The 18,841-nt window shown below is 43.9% G+C and overlaps 1 protein-coding gene across 1 annotated transcript in view; it reads left to right on the forward strand.

Annotated features, from left to right (window-relative positions):
• Window positions 1-720: 720 nt before the first annotated feature.
• The window catches only part of ZEB2 (zinc finger E-box binding homeobox 2), a 129,919-nt gene continuing 111,798 nt past the window's right edge, over window positions 721-18,841 (forward strand). The window contains exons 1-2 of the mRNA XM_052654210.1: window positions 721-738; window positions 978-1,119. Coding sequence (XP_052510170.1) covers window positions 721-738; window positions 978-1,119 — 160 coding nt within the window. The remainder of the gene's footprint in view (window positions 739-977; window positions 1,120-18,841) is intronic.

Genomic DNA, 18,841 nt, shown 5'->3' on the forward strand with positions numbered 1-18,841 from the left:
TCCTGCCTGCCTCCGAGGTTCCCCTTCTCCAAGTTTTGACAGTTTCAGCTGAAAAAATGCAGCGCCTCTCTCGATTTTTAGGTACAAAAGTTTCGAAGCCAGAAAGGATACGATCATTCAGTAGAGCTGAAAAGTATTGTCGTAGCGGTTGGACTTTCTCTTTCCTTTCTTGAGGGGAAAAAACAATTTTCTACTGCAACTATTTAAGGGAACCAGTGTGGGGGAGCATGTGTGTGAGTGAGGTGGGGGGAAATACTTAAGTAAATATTGTCAAAGTGGAGAAGGTGGCGGCGGGGTGGGGGGGCGGGGAGGGACAGTGTCCAAAGAGGCTTATAATTATATTTCTTATTGCGGCGTGAAACGGGAAATCCTAATTTGGGGGCGGGGGTGTGGGGGGGGAGGAAGAGACAGTGTCTCGATAAACTGCGAAAGGGGAGGGGATGGGACGCGGGGCGAGTGGGCTTCCTATAATTACTATTATCAATTTGCCCGAGTGTGCTTCATCGCGGGTTGTTTCGCGTTGTTTGTTTGTTTGTTTGTTTGCTTCCTCTGGGGAATGGGGTGGGGGGTGGTGAGACAAGATGAGAGCTAAAGAAAGCTTCGCCTCACCCCAAGTTGCCGAGCCGGGCTGAGGACTTTTCGGAGGAAAGGGTCCGCCTAGCCTTGAGTCAAGCAGCCTTACTGTACCGCCGTGTGCATTCCCTCATACGGTCAGGAGTTATGACTCATTTTGAAGATGTAATTCTTGTCTCTCTGATCCCCTCGCGGGTGCAACACACCAAACAGTAACAAACACAAAGCGCCTCGGGGCCAAGGCTGGGGGCGGGGGGCGGGGAGGGGGCCGCCGAAGTTTCGCTTTGGCGTTGGGGGGCGCGGATGGGTGCTCGCCCGGGCCCTGGCCCGGCTCCCCTGGGCGGCCCGCGCGCGTTTCAATGGGCGCGGGCGATGCCCACATTGTCGCTGTGTTTGGTTGCTAGATCGAGCCTGCGTGCTGCCGAAGCAGGGCGCCGAGTCCATGCGAACTGCCATCTGATCCGCTCTTATCAATGAAGCAGCCGATCATGGCGGATGGCCCCCGGTGCAAGAGACGCAAACAAGCCAATCCCAGGAGGAAAAACGGTAAGAAGCGGCCCGAACCAAACTTTTCCGGGCCACTCTGCGGCTCCAGACCCGGGGAGAAGGAGGGGGAGAGGGAAAAGGAACCGAGGCGGCGGCGGTGGCGGCGCCCAGGGCTCGCGGGCGAGCCTCCCTCCGCGGCCGGCGCCGGAGCCCGGCGCGCGCGGCGACTGGACAGTGGGGAGTTGGGGAAGTGCCGGGCGAAGTGAGCGTCGGGCGCCGGGGGGCTCCGAGCGCGGGGGTCCGGCCGGGGCCCAGCACCCCCACCCCTGCCGCCCCCTGCGCCCCCGCCTCCGCCCTCCCTCCGCCTCCGCCTCCCGCTCGGTGAGCGCCCGGCCCGCCGGCTCCCCGGCCGGGCTGCGGGAGCGTCCGGCGAGGGCAGGGCGGGGGGCCTGGGCGCCGGGTCGCGCAGGATTCCGGGGTGGGGGCGGGGGTGGCAGAGGGACTGCGAGGGCGGGAGAGGGGCCCCGGGGCTGCGCCTCCGCCAGGCTGAAAGTTTCTTGCTGGAGTCGCCCGGCCGCCTCTCCGCACGCCAAGTAACGGTCCGCGGGCAGCGGGGCCGGGCGGGCCAGGCGCGCCGGGGCCCCGGGGTGGGAGGGTCTCGGCCGGCCCCGCGCGGGGTCCGTGCGGGCGCGGGGGCGGGTGGTTCCTCTCCAGCGGGCTCTGGCCCCACGCCGGGGGCTTGCGGAGTCCCGGAGCGCGGGGAGACTTTTCTGGGCAGTTTCGACATGGTCAGGAGGAGTCCGTTATCCAGGCTGAGTCGAGAAGGAGGAAGGAGATGGGGGTGCGAGGGGGACACGCAGAGCAGAGGTGGGGGGTCAAAGGTGTGACAGCTCCGTAGGTCCATCTTGGAAAGAGTCAAGGAAGGCAGAGTGAGAGCGGGAGAGAGGAAGAGAGCGCGCGCGAGAGAGGCAGACCCCCTAGGTATTACCCCCAAACAAAATCGTGGGAATAAAAGAGAAAAGTGATTGGCAAGAGCGCAGAAGGCGCCTGGGGGAGGGGAGAGAGCTGGGGACCGGAGAGGGTGCCGGGGGGTAGCTGACGGAGGATACTGAGTTGAAAAAGAAAAACCAACCCCCCAAAACAAACAAGCGAACTAGCGCCAGCTCAGACTAGGAAAGGAAACTTCTCGCTCCCCTCGGTCTCAGCCCGATCACCCGGCGCGGGGCCGCGTCGACGCTCCCGAGCTGGACGCGGGGACGCGGCGCCGGCCCCGGGCTCCGGTCTCCCGCGAACCCTGCCGGCGCCTCGCGGGGACCGCCGGGGCCCACTTGGAACAACTTTCCTCCAGAGAAGACAATTGTGCGCCCCCGCTCTGCCCCCGAGCTGCGCGGCGCGGGAGGGGGCGGCTGGGGGCGCAGTGAGGGGCGCTGGAAGCAGAAAACACAAAGACGAGGGAATTTTGATTAGAGACAAATGATGCTTCTCTCTGTCTCTGTCTCTCTAGGTTTCATGTGTGCGCGCGTGTGTGCGTGTGTGTGTGTGTGTGTGTGCGTGTGTGTCTTTTGCTTGTTGTGGTGGAGGTGTCGAGCCATATGGGGGAGTGATAGAGGAATTTTAGTCAGAAACTGTTCGTTATGTTATCCTGCCTTTTCCCTTTGTGCTGCCTTTGATCTATTTGCTTGGCTTAGTATTACAAAAAAACAAGTACAATAATATATACCAAGCTGCTTCCCCAAGACCGAGTTCAGACTGCCTCTTTTTAAGTCTCTTTCTCCCTGTCTTCCTCTCTCTTAATTTAATTTTTTCTCCACTCTAGTGTCTGGCATTATTTAAGGTGGTCCTTACACTGGAGACCTCCCCTTCCCCATCTCTGGGTAATTTAGTAGACACTAAAATTACACCTAATGTCCCCCTCTCCTCTCTTGTGTTTCCTCTGTTCCTTTTATTAAATGTTGGTTATTGATTTTCTAAAATCAATGTCTGTTGTGGGGCTCTTCCCCCCCCCCCCTTACAAGTATCTAAAGCACATTGCTTGCTGATCAACTGGATAACAAAAGCTTTGTGTCAAGGAGGCCTTATTTTTTTTTTCTTATGTTAAATAGTCATTTTTTTGAGAGAGAGAGAGAAAGAAGAATAAGATTTAAAACAAGGTTCCCAGAAGTGTTCTTTTGCAGGAGAGACTATTTAGCATGTTTGTTTCTTCTTGTCTGCCTCCTCCAACCCCCTTCGGGATTTTGCCACCATTGACCAGCCTTGTCCAGGCTGTGAGGTCAGACCAGAGCCCAGGTCTGGGAAAACAGAATGCTCCAAGCTTCCTAAGAGCCCTGGGGCGGAGATTGGCAGTGGGGAAGGTCTGCTGGGGGCTTCACAGGTGGAACAGAGTACCGGGGGAGGTGCTCAGCCATGGACACTGCTTGGTGTTCAGTAATGGACCCCATTTCCCTCTGCCCAGCCACAAACTTGGGAGAAGCCCTAACACTCTGAAGTGGAAAGTTGAATTGCACATTTTGAAGGCATTTAGCCCAGACCCTGCACACTTAACAACAATAATTATTTCCCAATAATCTGTGGGAAAACATGCTGTAAATTCGTTGTCAATGTTTTGCTTTGGGTTTAATCTGAGCAATGTCCTGCTTTTGAGAAGCAGGTAGAAGAGTTTTTCCCCCTCTTTTTTTCATTTCCTTTCTCATCAAGTACGTATCCAGTGCCTTTCCCTTTGGGAATTGCTAGGATTTATCTGAACTGAGTGGATTTTTCTTCTTTCCTGGATTCATGGGAAAGATGTCACTTTTGAGCTTGTCTTTGCTGATAACACTAAATATGATGATGCTTATCAAAATCATATAGAAATTCCTGGAAAGGAATAATGGCAATACTAATCATAGAAGTAGAAACTGCATCACGAAAAAGAGAGAGAGAGAGAGATGGTCATCCAGGAAACTAGAATGGCACTTTATATAATTTTAATGAAGTCAACAGTGTGTATATAGACTAAGGCGACAAAGAGATAAAACGTGTAAAGCAGTCTGTGTGTGTTTGAAAGGCTGGTCAAGAACATGGGTTAAAAGACGGTGCTGTATGCGATTATTAAAAAAGCAAAGGAGAAGGAGGCAGTTCGAGGAAAGCAAATGTACAAAGAGAGAAACAAGAGTCTAAAATCCAGCCTTCAAGATTCTCCAGCTAGCAAGATGCCTGGCAAAGACAGTGCCAGCGCCAAGTTAATCCATAGTGGACAGTCTCCTTTCCTCCACATGGACAGGATGAAATCTCTTCCCAGAAAATAAGATGTGCAGGAGGGAAGGGGGAGAGGGGTGAGGGAGAAGGAGGCAAAAAGCAAGTTGCCCAAAGACAAGAATGTGTGTCGGTTTCAAGAAAGTTCAGTCAGATGATCTTCAGTCGCCTGACTCACTTTGTAATACTTTCACTGAAGCTGGAGAGGAGGGGGAAAACCCAGCCCCCCTTTTCAGTCCCCTGATTATACCCCACTATCTCCACACAGCCTTCGAGGCAGAAATGAGCGCTTGGGAGCAGGGGGTGCCTGGCTGCTGCCTGCCACTGGCCCGGCCGGTGGTAACTTGCAGAGTTTGTTGCTTTACCCCCGATTTGGGCATGAGCTCCTGGGGATGCTCCGGCTACCCTCCTGCCTCCTGCAGAGCCTAGGGAGATGGGCCTGCCTCCCTAGCCCGCCACCTCCCAGCATCAGCCTCTGAAAAAATCACACAGACACAGGCACATTTTCATAAAAATCAAACCCGGAAACTGCTTGCTTCAGAAAAGGGAATGAAGTTGTCTTTTAAATGAAAACTGAATTATGAGTGGTGGGGAAAAGGAAACGGAAGAAAAAAAAGTTAAATTTAATTTTTCTCCAAAGTTTCAGCTAAAGCATTAGGCATTGTGTAGTGGAGTGGGGGAAGATTTTTACAAACCCCTTTGGTCAGTGATTTTCAGTGGGGAAGAAAAGGGATAAAACTGGATGCTTTCAGGCTTTATATCCTAGAGGAGAAACAATCAGATGAGCAGAAATGATGATCCCTGTTTAAGATAAGCCCTCACTCCCTTAACCACTTCCTGAAAGGGAGTGGAAGTGCTAGTGGTGATGCTGAGAGGCAGTGGAGGGCAGAGAAGTTGTTCCCGTTTCAGAGATGCTCAGATGAAAAGGAAAAGAAACGCAAGAAGCCCCTTCTTCAGGATGTGGCTCCTGTCTCTCTCGTCTCTCTTTTCAGAGAGGTGAAGTTGGGATGGGATGAAGCTGTGAGCCAGAGCCCCTCAATACACTCTGAGGCAGGAAAGTTTCCTTCGAATTGCAGTCGGTTCAGACTTGGTGCTCCTTGCAAGTGTGGAAACCTTGTGCAGGTACCTTTCTGGTAAAGTTGATGAGGTTCTGAGGAGGTGGTTTTGCTGACTCGCAAAGCACTCAGAAGCAGCTTGTGTGGCAGGTACCGGCTCTGAGGGTGTGCCCCAGATATCCATCTCCATCCTTCTGTCCCTCTGAAGAGCTTCTGCAAGTTTTGTCACGCTGCACACACACATGGCTGGGGGTTATGTATCTAGACTGATCTATTTGTTTTATTTCCGTTTGAAAAAACTCAGTCAATTGGGGATAGAGACATGGCTTCCTTCATAACATAGCCACTAGCCTGCTGGTATCCATAGCGTGACTCTCCACCAGGGTAAGGGTGGGGTAAGGATTTGAAACTTTATGTTATTTCTCTGTTGCCACATAAAGATACATTCACGTCTTTAAGCATTTACTTTGGAATATGACTAAAGCCAAGACTGACATTTCCCAGTAAACTGCTCTGTCATATGTTTCAGATGCTTCCTTTCTTGCTTGCTTAATTTACTCGAAGTAAAGAAAATTCCAAGAGGTTATCAAAGACCCTAATGCCGTATTAAGACTTTTGCCTGGGAAAAATGTGTGTGTCTACCCTGAAGGTAGGAAAGGAGGCTGTTGCTAGCTCTCTGAGCAGTGCTCCGTTTATTCCAAGATGTGGGAGAGTCTTTTCCTTACAACAGTGTTTGTCATCTGCATTCTTCCAAGGCTTTTAAGGTGCATTTTCTTCTGTGTGAAAGAGAACGCTTTGTCCTTTTCCTCTCCAGCACCGTGGCTTCCCAAGGTAGACACTATTTTGTGCCTGTCACAGAGAGAGGGAGTGCAGGTTTGCAATGCTCACAGACAATTGATTGTCTGCCCTAATGTGTTTCATTTACATGTTTATAACGTCAATGGTGCTGGGGTGTCCACTGTACCATTCATTCCCGCATTCCCACAAGGGGGCAATTGTCTGAATGGCCAAGTCAGACACCTTTTTGATTGCTCTTTGGTTGTCTTTTTAGAGCGAAGAGATAAAGGGGGAAAATCTGTGATGCAGAAACACTAGTTGAAAATATACAGAATTAAATGTCACCACAAAAGCAGATGTTAACATAAGCCCAAATATGCTTTTTAGCCAAGATGTGAAGGTTGAGAAAAAATAATTCAGAGCAGAGGAAAGGGTGATTTAAAACCAATAAATACAGCCTTATTCCCCCTCCCTATTTCTTTTCTTTCTTTGGCAATCAGAAGATGAAATGTGATTTTCTTTTTCATTTTTAAGCCTTAAAACATCTAGGCACCTTCTCATTATTTGTATGTTTGCTGTGATTTGTGAATTTTGTATGTATTTATATAGTTCTGTTTATGCCAACAGCATCAGCTTACCATTTGGAAAAAAAAAAATCTCATGACTATTGACTATTTGGGCTGTCAGGAGTGTAAACTTTTAAAAAGTAAATATCCAAGTATTTCTTCATCAAGTCTTTTTAAAAAGGCAAGCACTAATAATCAGTAGACTCTGTGGAAGTCTTTGCCTTAATAGCTACGTGCCAAATACTTCTATCTTGGGTGACAGTCGTGTCAGAGTGAGAGCTCTCAGGAAAACTGTAACTCCTAGTTACAAAGCAAATAAAGAATTTTGTTTTAAGGTGTTCTGTACTGTTTTTATACTCTGTGTGTGTGTGTGTCTCGTGTTTCCTCTGAGGGAAGTGAGAGGAAAAACCATCCACGCGTGTGTGTTTTGGCTTTTCTCTTCACGCAGCTCTCCCCTACATATTAGGCATATATGTAGCACACATGAATACACCTGCTTAAAAAAAGATTTCACAGTTCAGATGGTGCAAGGCTGGTTCATTTAGGTAATACAGCTATTAGAAGTTGGTCTGATTTCGCGTGTGGTCCATAAGGAGAGAAAATACTAACTCCTGTGGCATCTGGTGGGAGGTAAACGGAGAGGGAGGGAGGACTTTTATAATTTTGAAGGAAATTAGGGAGGGAAAAAAAATCGTCAGTCTTTTCACAAAGATTTTTGCCTCTCCGGGAAGACACACACAGTAGCTGCACCGTTAGCTGAACCCCTGACACGGCGGTCTTTTGAATGCCTTAGGTATGATTTCACTTTCGCTCACATCAATGCTGACCTGAATGCCTTTCATATCTGATCCGCTGTGTCTCTCCCAGTAAACATCCCCTGAGGGGAGAACAAAGAAAGGAGCTCTTCTTCTTCTTAATCACAATTCAGCCCTTTCACCGCCGGCAGGCTCCATTTGCATTCTGCCACAGAAAGCCAAGATGAAAAGAAAGAGAGAGAGAGAGAGAGAGGGAGAGGGTGGTAGCTGAGTAAAATAACTGAGGTGTTTGTGGCTGTTTGTTGGGCTTTCCCTAGTTACCAGCCTTATATAGTTGATGCTTAACCAGGCCCTGTCCCTCCTGACAGGCATATAGTGTTACAAGATGGCATGTCTGTACTATTCATGGCCACCCGCTCAACACTTGAGGTAAAAAGTGTCAGGGAAGGATCAAATTCTCCCCCAGAAGCCTGTTAGACTTGGGTCAGGTGTGTGGACATCCCACTCTGGAGTGCTGCCCAGTGTGGGGCTCTTATTGTTTACCTTCAGGCCAGGGAGGTGCAGGCCCTGGGTGGTGGGAGGGTGCTGGGGGGCAGGCTGGGGAACTCAAGCAGGGAGAGGAGGAGTCTTCAGAGGCCCTGGTCTGCTTGCAGTGATGGGTGTCTGGCCCAGAGCACAAGAGAGAAGTTGCTTACACCCAGCCCGAATGCACTGATACATCTTCAGGAAAACTGGAAAAGACTTTCCCATTTTTCCCCCTGACTTTTTATGATAATTCATATTTTCAAATGAAAGGGGAAAAAAGCCAAGAAAGAAACTCTCAAATGAGCCAAAAAGGAAAAAAAAAAAAAAATTTCTCTGAAAAGAATTTTAGGGGGAAAAGTTGTTCTATTTTAAAAAGCTTTGAGGGCTGTAAAGTGCCACGTTTTTCACACCTTCTTCATACTTTTTTTTCAGATTTTTTTAGTATGTTTAACATTTGTGAGATGACAGCCTTTTTGTATCTCAAACTGGATGCTTCAAGATTTGTAGGGAGGGGTTGGTGGTATTCACGTTCTCTTGAGAGAGAAAGTTTATGCCTAAAGGGCTTCTTCTTACTGGGAACTGTTTAAACCCTTGCAGGCGGACCTGTCAGGTTTTACTGTTATTTGCCTCCATTTTCAACATGCAAAAGTAACATGCAGTTAATGGTATTGGAATGAGACCACAACAAGAACAGAAACCTCTCGTGACAACTTTTCAGCTACATTATCTTGCTCCTAAACTGTCTTGTCTTTTTTTTCTTTTTTTCCCTTTCTGAAACCACTTTTAAGATACCAACAGTTTTTCTTCAACAATTAGATTAAGCATATAATGTCGGTGCACATGGCGTACACACACTCGCACACACACTCAACTTTGAAAGTGCAGTCGCTTCAAACAGCAGAGTGAATAATTGGAAACCTGGGGGGAGGGGGCGTCTTCTGTGATAGTCATTGTGACAAATTTCACTTACAAGAGCAAAACTAGCAGAGATATTAGAAGTTGTCCAGGAGCATGTGACACAGATTCCTGATTTTTTTTTTCCCAGAAGATTTACAGAATTTACAAAAAGAGATTATCCTTACACCTTCCACCCCTCCTATCCACCCCCGTGACCCAAGCAATGAAGGATTTAGGCAGATTTACTTCAGTAAACACCTTTGGACAGTTGCGGGGGGAAGTGGGAGTCTGTTTGCAAAAGGAGGCTTTTGTTAAGTGAGGTACCAGGATAATGCTTTACCAGGCAGCTGTGATATTAACCTACCCAGCAATGCAGGAACACTCTTTAACTCTTTGAGTGCCTGGCCTTTTGCGCTCAGCAGATAAAATCCTGACTCTCCAAAGACACTCAGAATCCTGTCTCTAGGAGTTTATTATTCAGACAAGTCTTACAGACATGAAAACTGTTCAAGCTTTTAAAACAATGTGGTTTAATTAGATGAGGTGGACTTACGTTGCTCATAAGCCCTCCAAATGGTGGTGTATAATTGGCAAGGGAAAAAAAGAGAGAGAGAGAAAGGAATCAAGGCAGCACATTAAAAATTCCAGGAAATATCTTTAGAAAAGCTATTTTCATTTCCAGCTTTTAAGATATTAGACTATGGTAGCTAGAGGGAATGAAGCAGCTGGGGCCTCTCTCCGTACTATAGAAGACACCAGAAGTTTGTGATGAAGCAAAGTGATTTCAGCTGGAAACGCTGTCAGAGGCCAGTTCGGACAGTGACATTATCACCAGTCTCGCATCTTTTTGAGGGGGGAAGTGTTGCCTATCTCAAGAAGCTGAGGAGGTCATGTGAACCTCAAGAGTCAGGGGCCCAGGGAGGCTCTTGCCAACTTGAGACTTTCTAGACCAACCAGGGAGGCATTTCTAAGAGGAAGGAGTTAATGGTTATTTTTTGCTGGGCATAAGAATAACTTTTCAGGTGTTGCATTCGGGCTTAAATAAGACTGCCTTATTTAGTTTCGAAAAAGAGTGTAGGTGTCAACGTTCGAGCAGCCACGAATGTGTGAGAAAGTAAAGGGTATGAGACATGACAGAATTAAAGGTGTTTGCTATGTTGTTACACCGTGTGTCAGGCTGCAAGCTCCCTTTGTCACAGCCTCCTGGTGATTTGACAGCGCAGATCTACTTCCCTTCTAGGTGAGACAGCATTTTTTCACTGGAGTTATAAATATGGTACCCCCTTTGCTTTGCGCCCAGTCTCCCAGATCCGTGAATCCTATTTGAAAGCATCTTGCCCTGAGACACAATGAACAAATGCTGTATACAGGGGGCTGTGCGCTCGGGGGCCGGGCATCGCCAGCATCACAGTAGCTGGCATTGACTGTTGTTTGGCAGGAAGGTCCTCTGCCAAATCATTCAATAATTAAGTTTTATGTTATTTGTATGAACGACCAAGCATGCAGTATTCCTTTTCAAATCAAAGGGAGGCTTAAAATTACTTTTTGAACACTTTCAGACCATGGTCAGGTCACAGTTTGGGGGCTGAATTAAAATGATCTCATTCATGATCTAATTGAGGTTGGCAAAACCTTAGCAGTAGCAGGAGTACATAAATATAAATCAAAGACCAAAATTTAGCAAATCATATCATTTGCTAGAAATCTGCTCATGAATTATTCTCCGATTGCCAACCCCAGAAGTTAAACTTCGTCTCCCCTCTGCAACAGTAACTGCGCATATTTTTTCAGGCTCCTGACAGGAAAGTTAGAGAGGCTGAAAAGAGAAAAGGGGAAGAAAATGATCAGTGTCTCATCAGATATTGTGTATTTGTGACCCAATAAAGTATGGGAGCTAATAACGCCATATTCATTACAGTGGAGGCTGCAGTCTTGGTTAGAAATTCTGATAGGCTTCTGAAAACGAGACTTTGGAAGGGCAGGTAACAAGGACACATATGTGATAGGGTGAGAAGGAACAAACCTCTGAGAAAGATCTGATTGAACTTTGCTTTCATTTTTCAGTTGAGGAATGTAATCATCATAAGGATTCCTGACTTTTTTTAAAAACAAATTTAGTTCTGTGATTCATATGAGTTGAGATTTGGAGTTGTTAGATTTAAGAGTGCGCACACGTTGGCATACGTATTTGCTTTTCATTCTTTTCTATTTTTTAGACATTACTATAAAATTAAAACTTCAGGTAATTTTCCATATAATCCATGGGATTCACTGTCATGTTCTAATATACGTAATCCATTTTTAGTTGTTCTTCATTTTTCTTGGTTGCTGTGTGTTATTTCAGCTTAAACCCCCACACACTCTAAACTGCAGGAGACCTAATTCTGAACTTCAGTATTTTGAAGTTCAAAATTTTAAGTCCCACTTAAATGAAGATATTCTTTCAAGCAAACGATAAACACACAACTGGTCAATTTAGAAAACTTTACCCAAAGAGAAGATATATGGAGGTGGATTTTTAAATCCTGATAATAAAGGAGAAACATTTAAAAATAATATCAGGTGAGAGAGGTGAATGACTATATTCTTTTGGGAATAGGTAATTGGCATTAATGATTTCCTGTGACAAAAAGGGAAACATTCTAATATTTTAAAAGTTAATGGATCCCTCCTTAACATTGCTAATATGGCAATATAGTGATTTTTGTACTTTATATACTGTTTCATATTTCCTTTTATAACCAACTCTAGGAAAGAAAGGTACTTCTAAGAAGGTGACAGATACTCCCTCCCCAAAATAAGTAATCCATAAGAGATGAACAGATTAAGTTATCATGCTATTTAAGATCTGAGAATTTTTCTCTCTCTTAATGAATAAATTTCAAGGAATTTAGTATCCAGGTGATCTCTGAATGTAGTGGATAGCTTTCACTGTTTTTTAATTTATATTGTATCGATACTGTTTTGTATATCTGAGTAACTGTAATCAAGGAAACTTTGCATTTTGCTTATTCTTGGAAGTACCTAAGTTTCTATTTTAGACACAAAGCGCATCAATGGAAGTGTTTCACATCATGAGATTTCTCAGTTTTAAGAGGTGAGGTTTATATATAAAGAACTCAGTAAACTGTTTTCATAATAAATAGACCTGTTAAAAGGGGAAAATCTCTAAGTAAAATGATTGTCCTCTAAAGATTTTCCATCACCTTTGCTCTGCTGATGGGAATCTGAAAACTAAATACAGCCTGTGTGCACACATACACACACACGCACAACACAGATACACCCTAGGACCCCAACTCTAGGACTTTTCCTCTTTAACTATAACTCCAGTCTTATAGCTTGTGAGTGTGATACACTTAAGCAAAAATAGTAGAGATGAAGGATTAATGTAGGCTCCTTCTCAGTAGGATTTATTGTTAAAAAAAAAACAACAAGAAAAGTGTTCCCTATGCCACATGACATGACTCTTACAAAATTTACTTGCACCTATTAATCTAAGCTTTAAGTGTATTATTTAGGGTAAATTACAAGCTTTGTGCTTTTAAACTGTTTTCCTTCTTTTTTCTTTAATATTATCAACCTTAACACAGATTATGCTAAATTGATTGCAAATTATTATGGTTTTTAAAACAACATTCAGGAGTCCCGAATAAAGATGGTATTTTAAAGTAGTGTTTATAGTATTTAACAGAAAGAAAGGGGGAGGGGATTAAACTATACTGAACACTTAGAAACGTGTAGAGTTTTATACTTGTGTAGATAAAGTGAGAGGTAGCCTTGCCCTGTGAAACCGAGACCACAAATGATATGTGTCAGTAGGCTCTTTGATAGGGCTTCTGGCCACAGTGTTTTTGTGCTGTCAAACTGCTATGTTGAACAAACACCTCCTCTGGGACAAAGTGATAAATGCAGAGACAGGCTGGCTTCAGCCAGTCTCAGCAACCTCCTCCACCACGCCCCCGCCCCCTGGCCCACCTCCCACCTCCCACAGTCCGGCCACCCCTCCACCCTGCTTTGCGCTTTTACCTGAAATTGACAATTAGGGAGAGATGCCCAGGGCTTTTCAAGGTGTCAGCAGTGAGTAATTATTGATACTCCCCAAATCTTATGAATCGGTCCTCCGAAACTGTAGGCAAAGTCCTTTTTCTGGCAGGCTTTATCTAGTCTTTTTAAAATGGAAATGGACTGAGCTTCTAAACTTTTGCCAACTTGAACTTTTTCCACTTTTGCTTAATCATTTGAAAACCACTCGCTTTCCTCTTGTCTTTCCCCTAGTCACTGGAGTTTTATTTTCTAATGTTCAAGCAATTACATTGTGCAACGCAAAACAAGATTTTGCCTTAAAAAGTCCAAATGCTATTACCTCCTATTTTTCACTTTCTGGCATTCTTTTCGGGCAAACACTTCAAATGTATAGCCAACTGATATTTTTCCTCCTTTCTCAGAGCCATTACTCTCTGACTAAAACTGTTTACTGGTGCCTTTGTATGTGCATTCCCCTCCCCACCCCCCGCCCCAGTATTAAATGAATTTCCATCTTCTGCAATCTCTAAGAAATAGATAAACCATTATATTTTTTTCCCAGCTCGTATTTTAAAGTGGTGATCCTGACAGCAGGACGATTATTGCACTTTATGTTTTAGTGGATGTTTGCTGTTGCTAGTTACAGCAACACTTATCATAAGACAGCAAGAAAAGAGTAGTCCCTGGTAATTAAAGTAATGAAATATTCATTTTCTCTACCTTTTCTGTAGTCTCACAAATTAGGCTGCTACATTTAATGCCTGCACTGCCTCTGTTTTTATTATAATGGCAGCTTTCGCATCTGCAATTAGGACTAATTCTGACAGTTACAATTTCTGAGGGATGGTAAACAGTGAACGAGATGTGCAGCAGAGGTATTACACGTGAAAAGCCCTTGTCTCTTTAACCTTGTTGTTTTTTTTCTCGCAGAGGTTACCTTTTCCCGATGGTGCAAAATCGACTTGACATAACTGTTCATCAGTTTCAGGGTTTTCCCTGGAGGTATTTGCATCAAATCAGCCCAGTCAAGCTTCAAGTTGAAATTGGCAGGCCAGAAACTGACAGGGTAGAGACTGGAAAAGAGACAGCTAAAGTACAGGCGGCAAACTGACAGTAGCAGAGTGAAAGACAGAGAGAGACGGGGAGAGGGGTGCAGAGCGAGAGCTTTGCAACTCTAGTGTAAGGGAAATCTCAACTCCTGTATGAATCTCAGGAGCAGCGTATCCTAGAGCAACTTGAAAGGCCGAGAGATTCAGTACACCTTCAGCTAATTCTTACCACTAGGGCTCATCAACCCTGCTCCCAGGGTTCACTCTCATTTAATCTGATTGGATGCCTGAAGAGGAGTGGGCACACTTAATTAAACAGGAGGAAAGTTCTGAGGCACCTCCTTAGCACTTATTAAAGCTTGAAAGCCAAATCTCATGATCAGTGTTATAGGAGGCAAATAAGGCGGTTTGGGTTTTTTTTTTTTTTTCCTTAATTGTTAACTTGTAGGAAAGTTAACAATCCTTCTCTTTACCAGGTTTGTTTCCTCCGGTTCCTACTCTGAAGCAGATTAAATGTTCCCAGAGACCAGAGCTCAGGAGACTTGTCGGTTCAAAAGTTAGTGCATTTTTGTCAACAAAAACAGCCACATAGCAAAAATTACACTTGAAGAGATACTCCTTTGAATAACACGGGGTTGCAAGTTCTCTTTGTCACATAACGCCCTCCTATCCTGATAACGGAAGAACATTTATTCAATTGTTTAAAGGCCAAAAAACCGTGGCAAAGCCTTAAAATAGCAATGACATTAAACTTCTATTTCACTATTGGGAACGTCACTTTGAGAAAAATTCTGTGATTGCAAAACTTTTATAATTGCTATGACAAAGAAAACAAATATGAAAAGCGCTCCCTTTGCCTGAGTGCATTTTTTTTTCTCCTTCACGTCTGTTTTTTAAAACCATTATTGTTGGTCATCCTTCCTTATTTCTTCTAACTTTGCAGTATGGGGTGGTGGTGGCAGGGGTAGGGGGGAGGTTGTTGTCTTTACTAGATGATTTAAAATCCTCACCACTTTCCAACTAGACTTGGGGGTCGAATAAGCTCTTGCTTTCAAAGCGTCTTCAGGCTCTGTGTATGACAGGCATTGGCTGATCTGCTGATGCCCATTCGACAGGCACTGTTGAACTAAAGTGGTGTGACGGCACAGTTTTGTTAAGCTGTGAACAAAGAGCTGAAGATGCCTTCCTGGCATCGTCCATGTGCATATTGGCCTTGTCACAGTTTTGCTTGATTTAATGCTCGGTTTATTCCTAGATATTAAAACTTAAATTCCGAACAATATGTTTTCAAATACTACATACCAACTCTATTTTAAAAGCTTCAACTTCGAAGATCCCAGGGTTCATTTGCTCCTCCAATTTCTGTGTAGCCAACGTTAAAACAGAGCTTGGGAAATAAATAGATTGCCAGTTAGCCTCTTAGCTGTTATCCATTTAAAAATGGGATTCCAGTCTTAAAAAGTCTTATTAGGGGAAAAGATTTATTTTTCTTTGATCATTGGTTGAAAGTCGTTATTTATTCCCCACAGTGGATCCTCTCCTCACATAAATTCCCGAGGAAAAGTTACCTTGTGTGCACACAGGGGTCTGGGTAGACTTTTAAAAAGATACGTTATTTAAAAGATACTCAGTTATAAAAAGAAACCATTTACAAATACCTGTCAGGGTAGGCACAGGACTACTGGTAGGAAGAAAAAAAAAAAAGGAGGGGGAGTTTTTGTTAAAGTGAGCCCTGTTTAGGAGACAGCAGCAGAATTAGGATTGAGTCTTTTTTTTTTTTTTTTTTTAAGGATTGAGTCTTAAAAATAAAATAATTGTTATAAAAGTCCCTGTTGCACAGACAACAGCTAACTCTTTGCAAGAAAACTGAAGTTTAGTACTAAATTTAGAGTCCCGTGTCCGGTTGAATGTGCGTTGAGCTTTATCTCTGCCGGGTTTTTTGTTTCCTCTCTGCCTCTTTTCCTCCCTTCAGGTTGGCTTCAAGTGTTTGCTAAGAGATTAGTTAGCAAGTTTATATTGAGGAGGTAGCCATGGGAAGCAGCTCTCTGCTCAAAGGAACGCCAGTGGGTCAGAGTGTGAAGATACGGGAGCTAAGACTAAGGGCCCAAATCAGGTATTTTATTTTCTCTTAAAGACAAACCCGCTCACAGAAAGGTTTGTGGGATGACTTCTCATCCCAACAGGAGCACAGATGTTACCACTTTTAGAAACTTCCAAACAAGCATGATCGCTGGAACCACTTCATGAGAAAAAAAAAAAATTAAGTTTATTGCCAGAACACTCCCTTTTCATTATGTAAAAAGATTATAATTTGAGATATTCAAGGTTATTTTTACCTCCATTCATAAAACAACATATTCTGTCTTATGAGGAAGGTAAGAAAGCTGGCAAATGAAAAAAAAATATTCAGCAGCATGAAAGTATTGCTGCTAATAACCAGCGAGACTGCACTAAAAATCTGAAATTGAATCTCTTGAGTAAAACACATACACATTTCCACCTGCCCTAAGCATGCTTCCTTAGCAGTGACAGTTTTACTAACTAAAATAAATTGCTTTTTTCCCTCAGTGGTAGTAGTTTACTCAATATCATTTATACCAAATAATTTTCACAGCCAAAAAGCCTGATACAGGTAGGGGTGACTAAGCAAGAAACAGTTTTATTGCTAGTTCTGTATAATATTACACACGAAAAAGACACCACTCCTAGCAACACAGATAAGATACCTTGGCCTATTTTAATTTCATGAGAGATTTTTGTGTCCATTTCTCTGGGTGTGCACAAGGGTTAGACATTCAAATCTTTCACCTGGCAAAAGAACAGACTTTTTAAATACATACATGGGGCAGATTCTTACTTCATATACAAAGTAAATTCTGGCATTGATTTGGTGCTTCCTATGAAAACTTTGTGCAACTATTTATAAAGGAGACAGACAAATAGAAGTTAATCCAAATAGTCCTCCTGGTCCAACTCCCAGCTCAACACGATCTGCTGTGTCGTGCTAACTCATAACATTCTATCTGTAAATTGCTCTAAATGAAGCCATAATCCTCGGTATGTTTTATAACAAACTCATGGCTAGGACCAACATGACTTCTCACCTTTTAATGAACTGTCCTAGTTTAGGATTTTCTAAGGAATGGAGTATAAAAAAAAAGCAAAGTAGAAGATGAAGAGATCTCGTAAATAGCTTCCTTTGAACACCCACAACTGCTTACATGGCCTTTTCCCCTTTTTTCCAGGCTAGCAGAAATGGCCTGCCCAGGGTGCATGCAAGTGAGCACATTTTAGAGCTATTCATTGGATGATTTGAAAGAGACACCAGCCCTGTGATACCAATGAAGGGCACTGCCTGAGAACTCAGCCCTGAGATCAAGAGTAGGTGTGATGTTAGCATAAGGAGCTCCTGAAGGAATTTCTGATTCATGTGAAAACAGGAAGCATAGATCTTCTACCCATTGGTCAGCATCAGGTTTCAGATAAACAGATATTGATGGCTGCCTTTTTCTCCCAGCCCATTCCTAGCTGAGTGAGGAGGTTCTGCTTCACATAAAAAAGATCTTTGAATTTATCTGCAGTGAGGCAGGGCTTTAATGATCAGTATCTGCAAGCCAGGAGCATGAATGTGATCTCATTGTATCACAGTGTAGAGATGAGATAGTCTAGAGCTACAGCACACCAGTGCATTGTGCCTGGGTGTCGGGAACAATTCTTCCATTTCCAAAGCAGCGACTCTTTCTCTTTCATCATTGTTTCCTTCCCTCACTTGTATGCTTCTTCTGATACAGATCTGAGTGAGTTGTGCAAGCTTCAGACTTGCCAGCCCCCAGCTCCTAGGCCTAGTACAGAGTAATTCATAAACTTACCATATTAGACTATCAGATTGAAACCAAGGGTTTCTACTAGTGGTGGAATTGGAAAGCCCATTGTTTTGATTATCATTTCATCAGCCCCAACTGATACTAGTATGCTCAAGGAAAACATACTTCAGTTACAGTTGATTTTCAGATTCCAAAATGGTGCTGCAAAGCCTGTGCATCTCTAATTATATTTTATGCTAGGCTGTGCAATACCAAAATATACGCTGCAGCAATCAGTGAGTGAACAGTATCAATCAATTTGTAAACAGATGAAGTCACTCATTCCCAAACTGGTTTTCCAAAAACAATTACTAAATTACAATAGAAAAAAATTGTACAGTTACTGTATTTGTGTGCTGTGTTACAATCAACATACCAGGGAAACAAAACAATTTAATGCAGAAAAATCATCATTCATCTACATTATAATTGCTTCTTTTTCACATCTACAGGGCGGTTAATTAAAATTGTGATTAAATGCGGTCGCGCTGCCTAAGATGTCTTGCCCAAAACAGGTGGTACAGAATTTAAAAGTAAAAAAAATGTAATTAGCATTGGAAATTGAGAAATTGCCTGTAAGAATCAGTGTTAATTTCAGTCAGTGATGAGGTAATTTATAAATGAATGCAGTGGAGGCTGTGCAAATGCACATTGCCTTCCTTGCCATTCTTAGCATTCTCAGCATGCAGGTGAAAATGTTTTCAAAATATTGAGGTAATTTGAAAATCAATCCATGCATTCTGTATCTTTTTTCCTCCCGTTTGTACCAAATGCTGAACAAATGCTGCCATAGATGGCACGATCCGCCCATTTTTTTACTTTCTAAAAGCAATGCTGCACATATTTCAGACCTAGATGAAGAAACGTCACAACACCGATTGCAAGTCTAAAATTGTTACAAGGGTTCGAACCCTCTACCTGAAGTTGTGACTAACATGGACTGGGTTTGCTGCGCATCACTGCCATTGGTGAGATAGAGCCCTGTGAAGGATTTTTTTCACAGAACAGGTAGCATACACATAAAGACTCATAACCCAT

This window comes from Budorcas taxicolor, chromosome 2, assembly GCF_023091745.1.
Source record: "Budorcas taxicolor isolate Tak-1 chromosome 2, Takin1.1, whole genome shotgun sequence".
In the NCBI taxonomy this organism is placed as follows: Eukaryota; Metazoa; Chordata; class Mammalia; order Artiodactyla; family Bovidae; genus Budorcas; species Budorcas taxicolor.